The 18,437-nt window shown below is 47.2% G+C and overlaps 1 protein-coding gene across 1 annotated transcript in view; it reads left to right on the top strand.

Annotated features, from left to right (window-relative positions):
- Positions 1–17,949, top strand: part of INSR (insulin receptor) — a 169,187-nt gene extending 151,238 nt beyond the window's left edge. The window contains exons 14-21 of the mRNA XM_058425747.1: positions 1,786–1,888; positions 3,936–4,003; positions 5,052–5,296; positions 7,243–7,353; positions 7,459–7,618; positions 9,493–9,622; positions 10,579–10,713; positions 12,806–17,949. Coding sequence (XP_058281730.1) covers positions 1,786–1,888; positions 3,936–4,003; positions 5,052–5,296; positions 7,243–7,353; positions 7,459–7,618; positions 9,493–9,622; positions 10,579–10,713; positions 12,806–13,160 — 1,307 coding nt within the window. The 3' untranslated portion in view covers positions 13,161–17,949. The remainder of the gene's footprint in view (positions 1–1,785; positions 1,889–3,935; positions 4,004–5,051; positions 5,297–7,242; positions 7,354–7,458; positions 7,619–9,492; positions 9,623–10,578; positions 10,714–12,805) is intronic.
- The last annotated feature ends 488 nt before the right edge of the window (positions 17,950–18,437 follow it).

The following is an 18,437-nucleotide window of genomic DNA, read 5'->3' as shown; positions in this document are numbered from 1 at the left end:
GAAGAGAAGGGAAGAGAAGGGAAGAGAAGAGGCCTGAGACTGGGACTCAGTAATTTATAAAGAAAAGAGGTTTAATTGGCTCCCGGTTCTGCAGGCAGTACAGGAAGCATGATGCTGGCATCTGCTCAGCTTCTGAGGAGGCCTCAAGAACACACTTTTTAAACAACCCGATCCCATGAGAACTCACCCGTTATACAGTACCCAGTAGGAATGTTGCTAACCCATTAGAAACCGCCTCCATGATCCAATCACCTCCCACCCGGCCACTCTTCCAACACTGGGGATTACATTTCAACAAGAGCTTTGGGTGGGGACACAGATCCAAACCATATCAGTCCTGGTGTCTGCTGTTCCTTCTTTCTGTCCATGTGTGCTCAGTGTCTCACTCTCACTTATGGGTGAGAACATGAGGTAGTTGGTTTTTCGTTCTTGTGTTAATTCAATTAGGATAGTCACCTCCAGCTGCATTCATGTTGCTGCAAAGAACATGATTTCGTTCTTTTTCATGGCTGTATAGTATTCCATGGTGTGTATGTATCACATTTTCTTTATCTGGCAATCCTGCACTTCCTCATCTGTACATGGAGATAATAACAGAACCACTTCAGGAGGTGGAGGGACATTTTAATGACACAAATGTTAAGTGCCTGGCACCTGTTGCTAGTGTCTCCATCTTTGTTATTAGAGTTTTTCGGCTGGGTGAGGTGGCTCACACCTGTAATCCCAGCACTTTGGGAGGCTGAGACAAGAAGAGTGCTTGAGGATAGGCATTAGAGACCAGCCTGAGCAATATAGCGAGACTCTGTCTCCACAAAAATACAAAAATTAGCCAGCTGTGGTGGTGCATGCCTGTAATCCCAGCTACTTGGGAGGCCGAGACAGGAGGATCACTTGGGCCCAGGAGTTTGAGGTTGTGGTGAGCTGTGATCGTGCCACTATACTCCAGCCTGGGTGACAGAGCAAGACCCTGTCTCTAAAAAATAAAAATTAAAAGAATTTTACATCTATGAAAAGTCATGCTGGGATTGGGACTAGCGATGTAATTTGCAAGACCCAGTGAACAATGAAAATACAGAACTCCTTGCTTTAAAATTATTAAGAATTTGACCGGGCATGGTGGCTCACGCCTGTCATCCCAGTACTTTCGGAGGCTGAGGCGGGAGGATCACCTGAGGTCAGGAGTTTGAGGCCAGCCTGGCCAACAAGGTGAAACCCCGTCTCTACTAAAAAAACAAAAATTAGCCAGGCGTGATGGTGCATGCCTATAATCCCAGCTACTTGGGAGGCTGAGGCAGGACAATCTCTTGAACCCGGAAGGAGGAGGTTCCAGTGAGCCGAGATCGTGCCGCTGAACTCTAGCCTGGGTGTCAGAGCAAGACTCTGTCACAAAAATAAGTAAATAAATAAAAATTAAAATAAAATGAATAAGCATTTCAGAGGGGCAACAGCAGAGCATTAAACTGACAGTAAAGCATCCTGCATCCACTGCCCGAGATGTGGGAGGGGTGGAAATGAGTAGCGATTTGGGGTGGGGTGGGTGGGGGGTTGGGAAGAGTGTGCTTCCAGAATACTGACCTCTGAGCCCACTGCCTGGTCCCACTGAACCTACAGGGCTGTTTTGGGACTGCTGGAAAATCAGGGTGTGGAAGAGCAGCAGAGAGGTTCATGGACAAGGGAGGGAGGGAACAGGGTGGCCCACCCATTCCAGGAGTGGATGTGATTTTTGGTGTGAACTTTGTTGGAAACACATTGATATGAAACATATATTTTCTTATTCTATTTCAGTAGATGTCCCGTCAAATATTGCAAAAATTATCATCGGCCCCCTCATCTTTGTCTTTCTCTTCAGTGTTGTGATTGGAAGTATTTATCTATTCCTGAGAAAGAGGTGAGTTCAGTGAGTTCAGCGGTGTGCTGGGAACAGTTGGTTCTCTGGGGGAAAACATGCCTTGATATAGGTATAGGTATATTTAAGTTTACAGATGTGCAATTTACAGATAATTGTCATAATATGATATACACGACTCTTTATTGTAAATTCCCCCTAGCCAGTTGATTCTCACAGAATGTTTCTGTTGATTTTTTTTTTTCCCAAACCTTTATATCCAAAGCCACGTATTATTGTAATTGATTAAACGGTATAGCTCCAATGTGAATGTTGAGTAATTTTTCAAAATTTACATTAAAGAGTAGGACATGGCTGAGCACAGTAGCTCACAACTGTAATCCTAGCACTTTGGGAGGCCAAGGCGAGTGAATCACCTGAGGTCAGGAGTTTGAGACTAGCCTGGCCAACATGGTGAAACCTCATCTCTACTAGAAATACTAAAAAATTAACCAGGCGTGGTGGCGGGTGCCTGTAATCCCAGCTACTCAGGAGGCTGAGGCAGGAGAGGACAAAAAAAAAAAACATATATGTTCATCATGATAGATGATGTCTTTGTGATCAGATATAATTATAAAACCAGAAAAATTTAATGTCACAATTGCAGACATGACACGCTTTTAAGTTTAATCTACATGATTAAACATTTTTCTTAGCTGGGCACTGTGGCTCAAACCTGTAATCCCAGCACTTCGGGAGGCCAAGACAGATCATGAGGTCAGGAGTTCGAGACCAGCCTGACCAACATGGTGAAACCCCGTCTCCATTAAAAATACAAAAATTAGCAGGGTGTGGAGGTGTGCGCCTGTAATCCCAGCTCCTCAGGAGGCTGAGACAGGAGAATCGCTTGAACCCGGGAGTCGGAGGTTGCAGTGAGCCGAGATTGCGCCATTGCACTCCAGCCTGGGCAAGACAATGAGACTCTGTCTCAAAAACAAAACAAAACAAAACATTTTTCTCATCACCTTCTCAAGCCTGGACAAACAACAGAACAACAAATCCAGTCCCAAGTTATAGCATTTGCCAGTTTCTGTAATGTAAATATTCCCAGCATGTCTAATTTCAAGCTGTAGACATAATATCACTGAGTGCAGTGTTGGAAAGAGATACATAATAGCTCCCCATTGAATCCACCCTATGGATACAATATGGTGTATAAATGATATAATGTAAATAACCTCAACTGCATTGATCATAGTAAAATGTCGTATGAGGGTTAGGAAGTGATGAGTTTTGAACATGTATTGTCTTTGCTTTTAGGATAATTTATTTAATTGTAAGCCTCTATAATTTACATTTTGTGTTCTATTTGGAAGGCATTGTACAATTTAACCTTTAATGATGCTTGTGTTTAACAACTGGCTCACTAGTTTCCTGAAAGTTTAATAATTGTTTCTCATCAGTTGGGATGAGCTCGCTCTAGAACAGTACTGGGTGAGTGGTTTTTAAGTGTTACATGGACGGCCATAAGTTATAATAAAAGCCAGCCAGAGCCCTGCATGGTCGTGCACATCTGTAATCCCTGCCACTCGGGAGGATGAGGCAGGAGGATCACTTGAGACCAAGAGTTCAAGACCAGCCTGGGCAACATAATGAGACCCTGTCTCTATGAAAATTTTAAAAATTAGCCAGGTGTGGTGGTGAGCACCTGTATTCCCAGCTATTCAGAAAGCTGAGGTGGGAGGATCTCTGGAGCCCACAAGATTGAGACTGCAGTGAGCTATGATTATACCACTGCCCTCCAGCCACAACACAGCAAGACTGCAAATCTGAAACGTAAAACAAAACAAAACAAAACAAAACAAAAACAAAAACAAAAAAAACCACCCAGGGAGGGATGAGTGCTCCCATGTTGATGCACTTAAGTACCTGTCTGATGGGCTTCCATTCAAAACATAAAGGTCCCCCATCCCTGCCCTAGACTGCATCTAGGATTATGGGGATTCTGCTGGTAAGGGCTGCCATTTGCCTTGGGGAGTCTTGTATGAAACACCTTTCTGCAGAGTCCCATGAGAATCTCAAGCTAACGTCCCTCGTTTTTCTCCTCTAGGCAGCCAGATGGGCCACTGGGACCACTTTACGCTTCTTCAAATCCTGAGTATCTCAGTGCCAGTGATGGTGAGTACCATCCCTTCCCTGTGGGTGGCCAGAACCCTACTCATCAGCTTCCTTTGCCTTCACCATTGAGTGAGAGTGAAGGATGGGTTCCCCAGGGAGGCCAAGAAAAGCCCTCTTATTCATTTGAGCTTGCCAAACTGCCCTTGCTGCAGAAGCCTCATTACTGTGTGCATCCGGACACATGGTATTTGGCACCTGCCTGAATGGGCTCATCTAGCTGGTCTGGGACCCTTGGACAGGGTCGACCACTTGGGCTGGGCCCAGCTGGGCGGTTCTTCTTCTGGTCTTGCCTGGCTTCACCCATGTAGCTACATTTTGCTGGTGTGTCAGCTAGCGTTCGGTAGTCTTAGATTATTTCACTCACATGTCTGGTGGTCGGCAGGCTGGGTGGTCCCAAGGTGGGGGCCCTAAGCTGGGGGAGGCTGAGCCTCACTCTGTCCATGTAGCCTCTTAGGCTCCAGCAGGCTGGCTCAGGCTTCATTGCATGGTCCTATGTTGGTTCCTAGTATCAAGCTCCAGGGCAATAGTCCATTCCAAATCTCTGCTTGTGTCATTCTTGTTGATTCCCATTGACCAAAATAACTCACAAGGCCATGCCCAGGTCCAAGGAGTGGTGAGATAGACTCCACCTTTTCATGGGAAGAGCTCCAAGTATCCTGGCTTTTTTTTTCCCCAAGCTATTACAACCTGTCTTTCCATCCCCTTGGCACTTTGCAGAAACAATAGTCTCAGGTGTGAAGTAGCATCATTCCGTAGCAAGGGCCCGAAATCAGACAAGAAGGATGGGGATGCAGATTTGCCTCAGGACATATTGGTCAGGATCTTGGACCAGTTGTGGCTCCTTCCTTGAGTCTCTGCCATGCCCTCTCCATGGGTGCAGATGCCTGTCCTGTTCTCAGCCATATGCCCAGTGCCTGGCATGGGTCCTGGATCACAGAACTCATTTCATGAGTGTTTCTGAGGGGGTTTGGGTGAGGGCTTAGGTGGAAGGTGGCTGCAGACCCCTAAGGGATCCGCCAAGGATGCTGTGTAGATAAGTGAGAAGTAGTGTTTCCATGCTCTGTGTACGTGCCGGACGAGTGGGAGGTGCCTCGAGAGAAGATCACCCTCCTTCGAGAGCTGGGGCAGGGCTCCTTCGGCATGGTGTATGAGGGCAACGCCAGGGACATCATCAAGGGTGAGGCAGAGACCCGCGTGGCGGTGAAGACGGTCAACGAGTCAGCCAGTCTCCGAGAGCGGATTGAGTTCCTCAATGAGGCCTCGGTCATGAAGGGCTTCACCTGCCATCACGTGGTGAGTCCAGCGGGGATGGGACATGGGCTGGCTTTCTTGCCCTTTCCCCATCTCTGCCTCCTCCTCCTGCACAGAGCAACAGAGGACACAGGGTGTAACCTCCTACCCACCCCCCACTCCACTAAGCTTCCCATCCTAGAGGTGCAAGGAGGGATTGTTCCCTTCTCAAATCCCATCCTCTCCCACTTCGCCTGGAACCAGACTCTATCACTGTCTCATCACTTTCTGGAATGCTTCATTGCTTTCCAGAATCTTTCATCACTTTCTGGAATCTTCCACCACTTTCCGGAATATTCCATCATTTTCCAGAATCTTCCATTGCTTTTTAGACTCTTCCATTTCTTGCTTTTTCCTGGCTCCTTTGTAACCCAGGACCACATAGAGGTCCACCTGATACCACCTGCCCTCGTTCCTACTCTGCTTTGAAGGCAGCACAAACTCTTCCTGCCTTTCTGCTCCTTTGTTTCTCTTTGAGTCCCATGTGCTTTCATCCTTTCCACACATATTTATGGGGCATTTAAAGCCCTGCTATTGTCCCTGTGATACGGTGGATACCTGCCCCTGTAGAGCTTCCAAAACAGCAGGCGGAGGCAGACTCCAAAACCTTTATTTTTATTTCATATATATATATATATGTATGTGTGTGTATATATATATGTGTGTGTGTGTATATGTGTATACATGCAGTACATCATTTTTTTTTTTTTTTTCCCTGAGATAGAGTCTCGCTTTGTTGTCCAGGCCGGAGTGCAGTGGCACAATCTCAGCTCACTGCAAGCTCCGCCTCCTGGGTTCACGCTATTCTCCTGCCTCAGCCTCCCGAGTAGCTGGGACTACAGGCGCCCGCCACCACGCCTGGCTAATTTTCTTGTATTTTCAGTAGAGACGGGGTTTCACTGTGTTAGCTAGGATGGTCTCGATCTCCCGACCTCGTGATCCACCCACTGTGGCCTCCCAAAGTGCTGGGATTACAGGCGTGAGCCACCGCTCCCAGCCTACTTTTATATATTTTTAAGACAGAGTCTCTGTCGCCCAGGGTGGAGTGCAGTGGCACAATCTTGGCTCACTGCAACCTCTGCCTCCCAGGTTCAAGCAATTCTCCTGCCGCGGCCTCCTGAGTAGCTGGGATAACAGGAGCCCACCACCACACCCAGCTAATTTTTGTATTTTTAGTAGAGATGGGGGTTTTGCCATGTTGGCCAGGCTGGTCTCGAACTGCTGACTTCAGGTGATCCACCGGCCTCAGCCTCCCAAAGTGCTGGGATTACAGGCATAAGCCACCGCCCCCAGCTTCCTCCAAACCCTTTATACATTAGGAGAAAATGCTATGGAAACATGAAGAAAGGGAGGAAAGGAGGGTTGGACAGGAGTCTATTTGAGCAAAGACTTAAAGGACATGAGGAGCTGGGCCCTGTGGATGTGGCAGGGAACAGAGAGCCAGGCAGAGGGAATGGTTAAAATACAAAGGCCTGGCTGGGTGCGGTGGCTGTAATCCCAGCACTTTGGGAGGCTGAGGCAGGCGGATCACCAGAGGTCGGGAGTTCAAGACCAGTCTGACCAACATGGAGAAATCCTCTCTCTACTAAAAATACAAAAATTAGCCGGGTGTGGTGGCAGGCGCCTGTAACCCCAGCTACTCGGGAGACTGAGGCAGGAGAATTGCTGGAACCCAGGAGGCGAAGGTTGCAGTGAGCCGAGATCGTGCCACTGCACTCCAGCCTGGGTGACAGAGCGAGACTCCGTCTCAAAAAAAAAAAACAAAAAAAAAAAAACAAAGGCCTATCTGTCTGCTGTCCAGGCAGGTCTGTCTGCTCTCCTAGACCAGGGCTGAGCATGCTGCATCCAGGCCACAGGGTGCTGTGTGTGACATGGACACCAGGCAGGGAGAACCTTGGTGAGTCGAATCACGGACCCTCCTCCAAGAACCCTGGTTGCTTGCTCCGCAGGTGCGCCTCCTGGGAGTGGTGTCCAAGGGCCAGCCCACGCTGGTGGTGATGGAGCTGATGGCTCACGGAGACCTGAAGAGCTACCTCCGTTCTCTGCGGCCAGAGGCTGAGGTGAGCTGCTTCGGGGGACCCAGCGGGGTACTCGGTGGGGCACCCGCTCCTGGCCTCCTTGGATCCCAGTGCTGCTGAAACACCAACCCCGTGTTTCTGTTTTAGAATAATCCTGGCCGCCCTCCCCCTACCCTGCAAGAGATGATTCAGATGGCGGCAGAGATTGCTGACGGGATGGCCTACCTGAACGCCAAGAAGTTTGTGCATCGGGACCTGGCAGCGAGAAACTGCATGGTCGCCCATGATTTTACTGTCAAAATTGGAGGTTCGTCTGGCTTTCTGCTTTGAAAACATAACGAACCAGGCCAGGTTTGATTTCAGAAGGAAGTTGTCTATAATGGGCCGTTAAATCTTTTCTGATAATATAAAGGGGCAAGATACTTCTTTTTGTTTTTGTTTTTTTGTGGGGTTTTGTTTTGTTTTGTTTTTTTGTTTTTGAGACAGAGTCTTACTCTGTCTGTCGCCCAGGCTGGAGTGCAGTGGCGTGATCTCGGCTCACTGCAACCTCCACCTCCCAGGTTCAAGTGATTCACCTGCCTCAGCCTTCCGAGTAGCTGGGACTACAGGTGTGCGCCACCACACCCGGCTAATTTTTGTATTTTTAGTGGAGACGGGGTTTCACCATGTTGGCCAGGATATTCTTGATCTCCTGACCTCATGATCCTCCTGCCTCGGCCTCCCAAAGTGCTGGGATTACAGGCGTGAGCCACTGCACCAGCTTTTTTTGTTTGTTTTTTCTGACATGGAGTCTTGCTCTGTCGCCCAGGCTAGAGTGCAGTGACAGGATCTCGGCTCACTGAAACCTCTGCCTCTCAGGTTCAAGTAATTCTCCTGCCTCAGCCTCCCAAGTAGCTAGGATTACAGGCGTGCACCACCACACGCAGCTAATTTTTGTACTTTTAGTAGAGACAGAGTTTCACCGTGTTGGCCAGGATGGTCCCAAACTCCTGACCTCAAATGACCCACCTGTGTTGGCCAAAAGCCCTGGGATTACAGGCATGAGCCACTGTGCCTGGCTGGGCAAGATTTTGGATGGGGACCCCCCCCCACCAGCTGTCATTTAATTGCATGTATTGATAAACTCACTTACCCATTCACTTCTTTAAAAGATATGTTTGTAGGACCGGGGGTCCCGCCTGTAATCTCAGTGCTTTGGAAGGACAGTATGTAAGGACTGCTTAAGTCCAGGAGTTTGAGACCAGCCTGGACAACATAGTGAGACTCCATCTCTATGAAAAAAGTTTTTAAAAAGTTGGGTGTGGTGGTGCACACCTGTGGTCCCAGCTACTCAGGAGGCTGGGGTGGGAGGATTGCTTGAGCCCAGGAGGTGGAGGCTGCAGTGAGCTGTGACTGCATCGCTACACTCCAGCCTGGGCGACAGTGAGACGCTATTTCAAAAAACAATTAAAAAAGGAATATCGAGGGGACCAGAGCAGCGTGAGATGTGAGGTTGAGGAGAGAGGCAGAAACCAGACCCAGAAGGACCTTGCGTGTCACGGCAAGTCATCTCGACATTATCTTACATGAGCAAGGGGCAGCAGGAAGTGATATGATTCTATTTATGACGCATAAAGACATCTCCTGGCGGGCGCGGTGGCTCACGCCTGTAATCCCAGCACTTTGGGAGGCTGAGGTGGGCAGATTACCTGAGATCAGGAGTTTGAGACCAGCCTGGTCAACACAGTGAAACCCCGTCTCTACTCAAAATACAAAACATTAGCTAGACATGGTGGCAGACAGCTGTAATCTCAGCTACTCAGGAGGCTGAGGCAGGAGAACTGTTTGAATCAGGGAGGTAGAGGTTGCAGTGAGCCAAGATTGCACCACTGCACGCCAGCCTGGAGGACAGAGTGAGACTCCATAACAAAAAAAAAAAAAAAAAAGAAAAGAAAAATGTAGCTTCTTTGTGATTTGGTACCTTCTTTTCCTTCCCTTTAAACAATAGCCCATCTTCCCCCTTCACTTCCCCATGAGTACCCTCAGAATCCATTCTTACTGGATTTGGCCACCACCCAGGTGAGCGCAGATATGGGCAACGTGAACCCCTCTTAGGGCTCTGCGAGAGGTGGGGCAGTCAAGATGGCAGATACTAGGACCAAGGCTGAAGGTTAAGAGCGTGTGAACCTTTTGTGTTGTCAGACTTTGGAATGACCAGAGACATCTATGAAACGGATTACTACCGGAAAGGGGGCAAGGGTCTACTCCCTGTACGGTGGATGGCGCCAGAGTCCCTGAAGGATGGGGTCTTTACCACTTCTTCTGACATGTGGTGAGTTGTGTGTGGATGGGTGGATGGACGCTGGGCTTGAATTCCAGGTGCTAGTGACAGCCAAGAGCGGGGGAAGGAAGCCTGCCATCCTCCTGGACGCCCCATCAAGGAAAGGAAGGCAGCGTCCTGTCTGAGGATCTGCCCACGGCTACTCTTATGTCCTGACTAATCCTGTAGGCATTGTGAACCCCGAAAATCTGAGACAGGTCTCAGTTAATTTAGGAAGTTTATTTTGCCAAGGTTGAGGACGCATGCCCGTGGCACAGCCTCAGGTGGTCCTGAGGACAGGTGCCCAAGGTGGTCAGAGCACAGTTTGGTTTTATACATTTTAGGGAGACATGAGACATCAGTCAACATATATAAGATGAACATTGGTTCAGTCTGGAAAGACGGGACAACTCGAAGCGGGGAGGGAGCTTCCAGGTTGCAAGTAGATAAGAGACAAATGGTTGCATTCTTTTGAGTTTCTGATGAGCCTCTGGAAAGGAGCCAATCAGATATGCAGGTATCTCAGTGAGCAGAGTGGGGACTCTGAATAGAATGGGAGGCAGGTTTGTCCAAGCAGTTCCCAGCTGGACTTTTTCCTTGAGTTTAGTGATTTGGGAGCCCCAAATTGATTTTCCTTTCACGGCATTTATGAACCGCAGCATGAATTGTTTTATTAAGTGGCCAGCCATGTTCTAGAAACCAAGAGATGTGTTTGTTTGTGTGTGTTTGTGTGTGTATGCGTGTTTGCGTGTGTGTGTTTGCGTGTGTTTATGTGTTTGCATGTGTGTGCGTATGGGTGTGTTTGGGTGTGTGTTTGTGTGTGGGTGTGTATGTGTGTGTATATGTGTTTGCATGTGTGTGTGTTTGCGTGTATGTGTTTGCATGTGTGTTTGTGTGTGTGTTTGCGTGTGTGTGTTTGTGTGTGTGTAAATGGCTTCTTTGTTACTACTCTCAACTGTCATTGGCAGGTCCTTTGGCGTGGTCCTTTGGGAAATCACCAGCTTGGCAGAACAGCCTTACCAAGGCCTGTCTAATGAACAGGTGTTGAAATTTGTCATGGATGGAGGGTATCTGGATCAACCTGACAACTGTCCAGAGAGAGTGTAAGTGTAGAAAGGGTTTAAGGTGTGTGAGGTGTTCGTTGAAAGGGTATTGCCCTTTACACATGTGCTTGGTTTTGCCTTTCCTATGTCTACACGCTCACCGTGTTTGCATGCTGTATGTTACAGGTGTGTTTGTGTTTGCATAGCTTGTCTTTACATGCGTGTTTGCATTTGCATATTGCATTGTGGTACACACACTTGAGTTTCCATATGTACTACATTTATGCTTACATTTGCATATTATATATTTGCATAGGTATTTATGTTTGCATATTATATGTTTACATGTGCATCAGCATATGGCACATGTACACCTCGTTTACATATTATAAGCACACATATTTACATATGTGCTTATGTTTGCATATTATGTCTTTACCTGCATGCTCGTGTTCACAAATCATGTGATTTTCTTGCATATTGTATCTTTGGAAGGTTGCACAAACCTGTAGCAGTAGTTACCTTGGGAGAAGGGAACTGGAGACCTGGGATTGAGGGAGAGAGACCTATGTTTGCCTGTTAATTTTTTTTTTTTTTTTTTTTTTAGACAGAGTCTTGCTCTATCACCCAGGCTGGAGTGCAGTGGTGCGATCTCGGCTCACTTCAAGCTCCGCCTCCCGGGTTCACGCCATTCTCCTGCCTCAGCCTCCCGAGTAGCTGGGACTACAGGCGCCCGCCACCACGCCCAGCTAATTTTTTTTTTTTTTTGTATTTTTAGTAGAAACGGGGTTTCACCATGGTCTTGATCTCCTGACCTCGTGATCCACCTGCCTCGGCCTCCCAAAGTGCTGGGATTATGGCCTCCTGTTAATTCTTTATACACTTAAAATTTTGTCGGGTGGCTGGGCATGGGTGGCTCATGCCTGTAATCCCGACAATTTGGGAGACTGAGGTGAACGATCACCTGAGGTCAGGAGTTCAAGACCAGCCTGGCCAACGTGGTGAAACCCCATCTCTATTAAAAATATAAAAATTACCCGGGCGTGGTGGTGGGCGCCTGTAATCCCAGCTACTCAGGAGGCTGAGGCAGGAGAATTGCTTGAATCTGGGAGGCAGAGGTTGCAGTGAGCAGAGACTGCACCATTGCACTGCAGCCTGGGTGACAGAGTGAGATTCTGTCTCAAAAACAAACACAGACACACAAAAATTTTGTCAGGCATACATATTATGCATTCCCCCCTCCAAATATATATATATAGATAGATACACATATACATACATATACACATATGTATGTGTGTGTTTGTGTGTGTGTGTATATATTTAGATGAAGTCTCGCTCTGTCACCCAGGCTGGTAGAGTGCAGTGGCGCAATCACAGCTCACTGCAACCTTGAACTCCTGGACTCAGCCTCCTGGCTCAGCCTCCCAAAGTGCTGGGATTACTCTTGAGCCAGTTTTGAAATGAGGCAGCCCTTTTCCAAACCATCTTTCAGGCTGGACAGGATGGCTCATGCCTGTAATCACAGTACTTTGGGAGGCTGAGGCAGGAGGATTGCTTGAGCCCAGGAGTTTGAGGCTGCAATGAGCTATGATTGCGCCACTGCACTCCATCCTGGGTGACAAAGTGAGAAACACTGTCTCAAGAAAGAAAAAGCGGCCAGGCATGGTGGCTCACACCTGTAATCCCAGCACCTTGGGAGGCCAAGGTGGGTGGATCATTTGAGCCTAGGAGTTTGAGGCCAGCCTGGGCAACATAGCAAAACCCTGTCTCTGCCCAAAATACAAACATTAGCTAGGCATGGTGGTGCACACCTGTGGTCCCAGCTACTTGGGAGGCCAAGATGAGAGGATTGCTTGAGCCTAGGAGGCAGAGGCTGCAGTGAGCTATGATCACGCCACTGCACTCCAGCCTGGGTGACAGAATGAGACCCTGTGTCCAAAATAAGAAGAAGAAAAGCAAAAAGAAAACACCATCTCTCAGCACCTCTAGCATTGCTATTTCTGCCTTGACAATTGTCCACACACACAGCCAGCATCTGATGTGGGCACGTGTGGTCCGTGGGTGTTGGCTGCAGGGACGAGGGTGGGGGTTGGGAGGATGCTTGGCTGGGCCCCCAGACTCACCCAGGACGCGTCCTTCTGCCCCGCAGCACTGACCTCATGCGCATGTGCTGGCAATTCAACCCCAAGATGAGGCCAACCTTCCTGGAGATTGTCAACCTGCTCAAGGACGACCTGCACCCCAGCTTTCCGGAGGTGTCGTTCTTCCACAGCGAGGAGAACAAGGCTCCCGAGAGTGAGGAGCTGGAGATGGAGTTTGAGGACATGGAGAATGTGCCCTTGGACCGTTCCTCACACTGTCAGAGGGAGGAGGCGGGGGGCCGGGATGGAGGGTCCTCGCTAGGTTTCAAGCGGAGCTACGAGGAACACATCCCTTACACACACATGAACGGAGGCAAGAAAAACGGGCGGATTCTGACCTTGCCTCGGTCCAATCCTTCCTAACAGTGCCTGCCGCGGCGGGGGCGGGCAGGGTTCCCATTTTCGGTTTCCTCTGGTTTGAAAGTCTCTGGAAGACTCAGGATTCTCACAACTCTACCATGTCCAATGGAGTTCAGAGATCGTTCCTATACATTTCTGTTCATCTTAAGATGGACTCGTTTGGTTACCAATTTAACTAGTCCTGCAGAGGATTTAACTGTGAACCTGGAGGGCAAGGGGTTTCCAGTTGCTGCCCCTTTGGGGCAGCGACGGTTTCAAACCAGGATTTTGTGTTTTTTCGTTCCCCCCACCCGCCCCCAGCAGATGGAAAGAAAGCACCTGTTTTACAAATTCTGTTTTTGTTTTTTTTTTGCTGGTGTCTGAGCTGCAGTATAAAAGACAAAACTTCCTGTCTGTGGAACAAAAGTTTGAAAGAAAAAACAAAACAAAAACACCCAGCCCTGTTCCAGGAGAATTTCAAGTTTTACAGGTTGGGCTTCAAGATGTTTTTTTGTTTGTTTGTTTTTTTGTTTTTTTTTTTTCTCATCCAGGCTGAAGGATTTTTTTTTTTTCTTTACAAAACGAGTTCCTCAAATTGACCAATAGCTGCTGCTTTCATACTTTGGATAAGGGTCTGTGGTCCCGGCGTGTGCTCACGTGTGTATGCGCGTGTGTGTGTCCATTAGACACGGCTGATGTGTGTGCAAAGTATCCATGCGGAGTTGATGCTTTGGGAATTGGCTCATGAAGGTTCTTCTCAAAGGTGCGAGCTCATGTCCCCCTCTCTCCTTCCTTCTTATTGACTGGGAGACTGTGCTCTTGACAGATTCTTCTTGTGTCAGAAGGTCTAGCCTCAGGTTTCTACCCTCCCTTCACGCTGGTGAAAAGATGCTTTTTGGGAGCCAAGGGAGGAGCATTTCATTTGGAGTGATTATGAATCTTTTCAAGACCAAACCAAGCTAGGACATTAAAAAAAAAAAAAAAAAAAAAAAAAAAAAATGGAAAAAAAAAAAAAAAAAAGAACTGAGATGACAGAGTTTTGAGAATATATTTGTAACATATTTAATTTTTAAAGTCTCTGGTATTAGCCTCATAAGTTATTGACTATTCCCCGGGGTTGGCGGGAGTGGGGACGTGGGTTGGTCTGCCTGTTGTGGGGCCGGGAAGGGGAGGGAGTCAGGCACAAGTGGCCTCTTTGTTTGGTCGTAAAGGCATCCGTTTCTGGGAATGAAGCCACGTTCGCTGCTAACACTTTTGGATGTTGTGAGGCCACGTGGAGTGTGTGGGAGACTAGGTTTTATGGATGGTCTGGTTCAGGTACCAGGTCTGCTGGAAGGTTCCTGTTCGGATAAGCTGGTAGCTACCTAGCTCTGAGCCTGCCTTCAAGAACACCTGTGTTCAGCCTCTGGTTCTCTGTGTGTACCTCTTGTGGCGTTTCCTCTCCTGGGCGTGAACATCCTACCGTTATTGTGCAAACCCAAGAACCTCAGATCCCAAAGCGTAACAACCTGGATGGACTTTGGGAACATCTAAGCAATAGAGAGGTACACTGAGAGTGCGTCTTGGTCCCCTCCACCCTGAGAGCATCTGACGGTCCTCAGTACTGAACTCCCGGAAGCTGCTGTGAGCCCGGTGACCTCATCTGGGCCAGGTGTGGTGCCCGAGCAGAATGCTCAGGCGCTTACAATGTTGCAATCCCTAAGAGAGGAGAGTCTGGAGGAGAAACCGTGAAAAAGACCTTTCACACCACCAAAAACTTCCGAACGGGCGTGAATCCACCGTTTCTTCTCTTTGCAAAAAGAACCACCACAGCTGCTCAAAGAACATAGTGAACTCATCACTTTGGTTCATCAAAAAACCATCGCCCATGCGTTATTCCTGAGTGCATTTTCTTACAACTTTTTGACTGCTTCCTTTTCTTCTTCTCTTAAGAGTTGTGGGCTTAAGAATGGGATAGAGTCATAATGGCAACCTCCAAGCCCTCTCAATTCTTGATTAAGAACACAGGTAGACATGAATCCCAATGGTCTATTGCTATCTTATTTATATGATTTGGGAAAATACAGCATGTAAAAATATTGCTGAGGAGCCTCAGTGATTGGGTACAAGAAGCAAGAGTACGGAAATTATTTTTGCCAAATTTATTTTGTAAATATGAGGGTCTGTATCTAAATTTAAAAAAAAACACGTAGATCTAGGTATTTTGTTCTCTTCTTAGTCAATTTGTAGTGGTTGTATACTACACTAGCTGCAATTTTCACATTTTTCTAATTCAGAAAGGTTTTTCTTATATTAGGGGAAAAAGTATTTATTTTAATATATAAAATCACTCTGAAAATCACTCTCATAAAAAATGGAGCGCATGTAAATTTTTATCAAAGAAAAATAAACAGGTGAATGGGGGATAGTGATTTTCTTTTTTCAGCACAGTCTACCTCAGTGTATTGTTAAGATGTGATTCAATCATGGACATCTTTGAGATTTCAGAATTCTACCTGGAACCGGTCTGAATCAGGGAACGTGTGTATCAGCTGATTCGAATGCCAGGGAGCAGTAAGAATTTTGAGGGAGGGAGTTGGGATGGAGAAGGTATGGCCTCTATGTGAGCATAGATCCTTTTCTTCCTGGCTGGTAATATTCTTCTCTGAATTTAATCTTCCTTTAAAAAAAAAAAGTCTCCATCTATTGTCACCGTGTTCCCCAAACATAAACTAAGTTCCAGGCTGTCATGATGTATCTGATATATGGGGTACCCCCGCAAGGTGTACCTTCCTTTGGTGAGAGATGGCTGCTGGGGCAAAGACGGGCTTTGATTCAGAACAAGCATTCCCACCTGTTCCATGGAATCCCCCTGAAGTGAGCACAAAGGTGCCCTGGGCTCCCTGATGGTTTATTCCCACTCCTTTCAGGCTGGTGATGCACCTTACACACAAACACCTAATGCAATGTCTTTTTAAATTCTCCAAGTGGGATGGGAGCATGTGGGGGAAATTCCAGTCCAAAACCCATTAATGTGCTGAACACTTTTTTTTTTTTCAACAACCCCTTGGACCTCTGTGTTGGGGTTTGATTGACCTCAAGCTGATATTGTTGGACCTTGTGCAGCTTTGATAACCCATGTCAGAGTCTAGGCAGGGCCAGTGGGGCCCAAATCTTGCTGCTCTTGTACTTTTAGGCACTGCCCTTGCAGACTCACCTTTCTCCACCTGCCCTGGAGAAAGGTAGGGTGCCGGGCCTGCCCCTTGCAAATGGGGTTCACCAATTTCATTTATTTGACTCTACTGCCGCAGTGAAAAGAGCAAACAGCTACTGGGTTGCAAGCCTCCTTTGACATTAGGAAATGTTGACTTTTTAACAATAAAACTTTGGTCCTAGAAAGACACAGTTGTCCTGGGAGTTTGTAGTGTTAAGTTGCAACAACAAAAACAAGCAACAAAACCAGCTTAGGGTAACACTTTTTGTTGCTTGTTTTTAAAGATGTCTCACTAGGATTAAAACCCTTTTCGTTAATGTAGTGAAAGCCACACAGGAGTTTCTTCTTCCAAGAGGAGAATACTAAGCACGTCACTTTCGCTCTGCATCAGTGATGTCAAATACGCATCAGAAAATGTTCAGGTTTTGGGAGCTGTCCTAGGTGCTGTTGCATCATTGGAAGTAGTGAGAAGGAGAAGCACTGCTGCTTGTCTGGATGTAGGCTGAGGACGATTGAGAGAAGCTGTGGGAACTGACACAAGGGTCTGCACAGGTCATCCTGCGACCCTGGGGACTATGTTGCCAACTGACGGACAGATCTTTCACTGTATCCTACCAGGGCAGGTAGTCCACCAAGAAATGTGCTTATTGGATTGGGAGGTGTTTATTTGTAGTCCGCTGCAACACGTGTGAAAAAGCAGGAGCGTCATCAGCATATGACTTGCACTGGTCATCTGGTAGATGGATGTGCTTTAGTCCTAGTGGTAATCATTTCTCTCCTTCACAGTGGGTGGAAGTTTAGGGTTAAATGTCCTTTGAATGCCACCTGGTGAGTCCTTGACACCTTAGGCTCTTCAGAAACGATGGTTTTGTTGAGGATGGGGAACAGGGAATGCCAATTTTATATACATGGTACACGTAGAGGGGTGTCACTTCAGAAAATCTTCCAGCATGTTCTTCAGAATATTAATTTATATGAGAGGTGAGGTTGGGAATGAAAAGAACAGTTCAGCACTTTTTTTTTTTTTTTTCCTAGAACATACAAGAGAACATGGTGGACTTCCAGGGGGCTGCAATGGAAGATGAATATTTCCTTAAGGGTCCCCGAGAAATGGGGGTGAGGGGAGGGGACACAACAGCTTTTTGAGCTTACTGTTACCTTCTAATACCAGTCAAGGTCCAGAACCAGCCACCAGCCAAATTTCTATCTGGGTGTGGGCCACTGAAAATCCTTGTTAAAAACCAGATCATAAATCTGGGGCTCTTGGTCCCATTGGAGAAGGAAGGAAGAGCCTCAAAATCAGTGTGCCTCCATGCACATATTCAGGAACGGCTTGTTTAGTCTTTACACTTTGCCTGAAAGTTGCTGCTCCTCGTCCCTTTGTGTGCCTGGGTGGCCTCGGCCCTGCGTGTTGGCAACGCAGGATCAAATGTGCCGCAGCTTTTGCAGAAAACAACTCAGAAACACGAAACCCACCAACAGCTCAATTCTTATTTTTTCAATGTTTTCCTACAAGAGCCAAGTAGCACCATGTACAGAAGACGCCTTTTATTTGGAATATTGAAATCGTTCTGCATGTAAAATATGGGATAATGACCTGTTTATATTAAAATTCTGATTAAATTATCTGAGAATATGCTTGTTTTTGTGTGGTGTCCCGGTAAGGACCTGTCGTGTGGTCGGGGCATGTGGCTGTGAGTTGGGCTGTGTTAAGGAAAACCTCTTGGAATATGTAGGTACCTTTTTTTAGAGGAGAAAAACACCTAGATTCTTCCACACATGAAAAGGGAGGTTAAATAATTGCTACCAGCAGAGTTGTTGACTCGCAGGGACATACTTGTATGGCCAAACTGGTGTTTTAAATATTGCACTATTTCCATACCATTTGGTAAGTAAGCGCTTCCCCAGGGGCTCCCAGACCTCCCCATGGTCCAACCACTAAAGGGTTCACTCCGAGAATACCAATGAACCTTCAAGATCTTGCTCTATTCTGACATGCAGGAAACTCATATGCTAAATATTTTCAATGTCATCCTGGGAATGGAGACCTGTTCCCAGTTTGGGAGGGCAGGTGAGTGACCGTGGGTTAGACCATGGGATTGAAAGCC

This window comes from Hylobates moloch, unplaced genomic scaffold (genome assembly GCF_009828535.3).
Source record: "Hylobates moloch isolate HMO894 unplaced genomic scaffold, HMol_V3 SCAFFOLD_12, whole genome shotgun sequence".
NCBI lineage: Eukaryota > Metazoa > Chordata > Mammalia > Primates > Hylobatidae > Hylobates > Hylobates moloch.
This window is presented reverse-complemented; position numbering and strand designations above follow the sequence as displayed.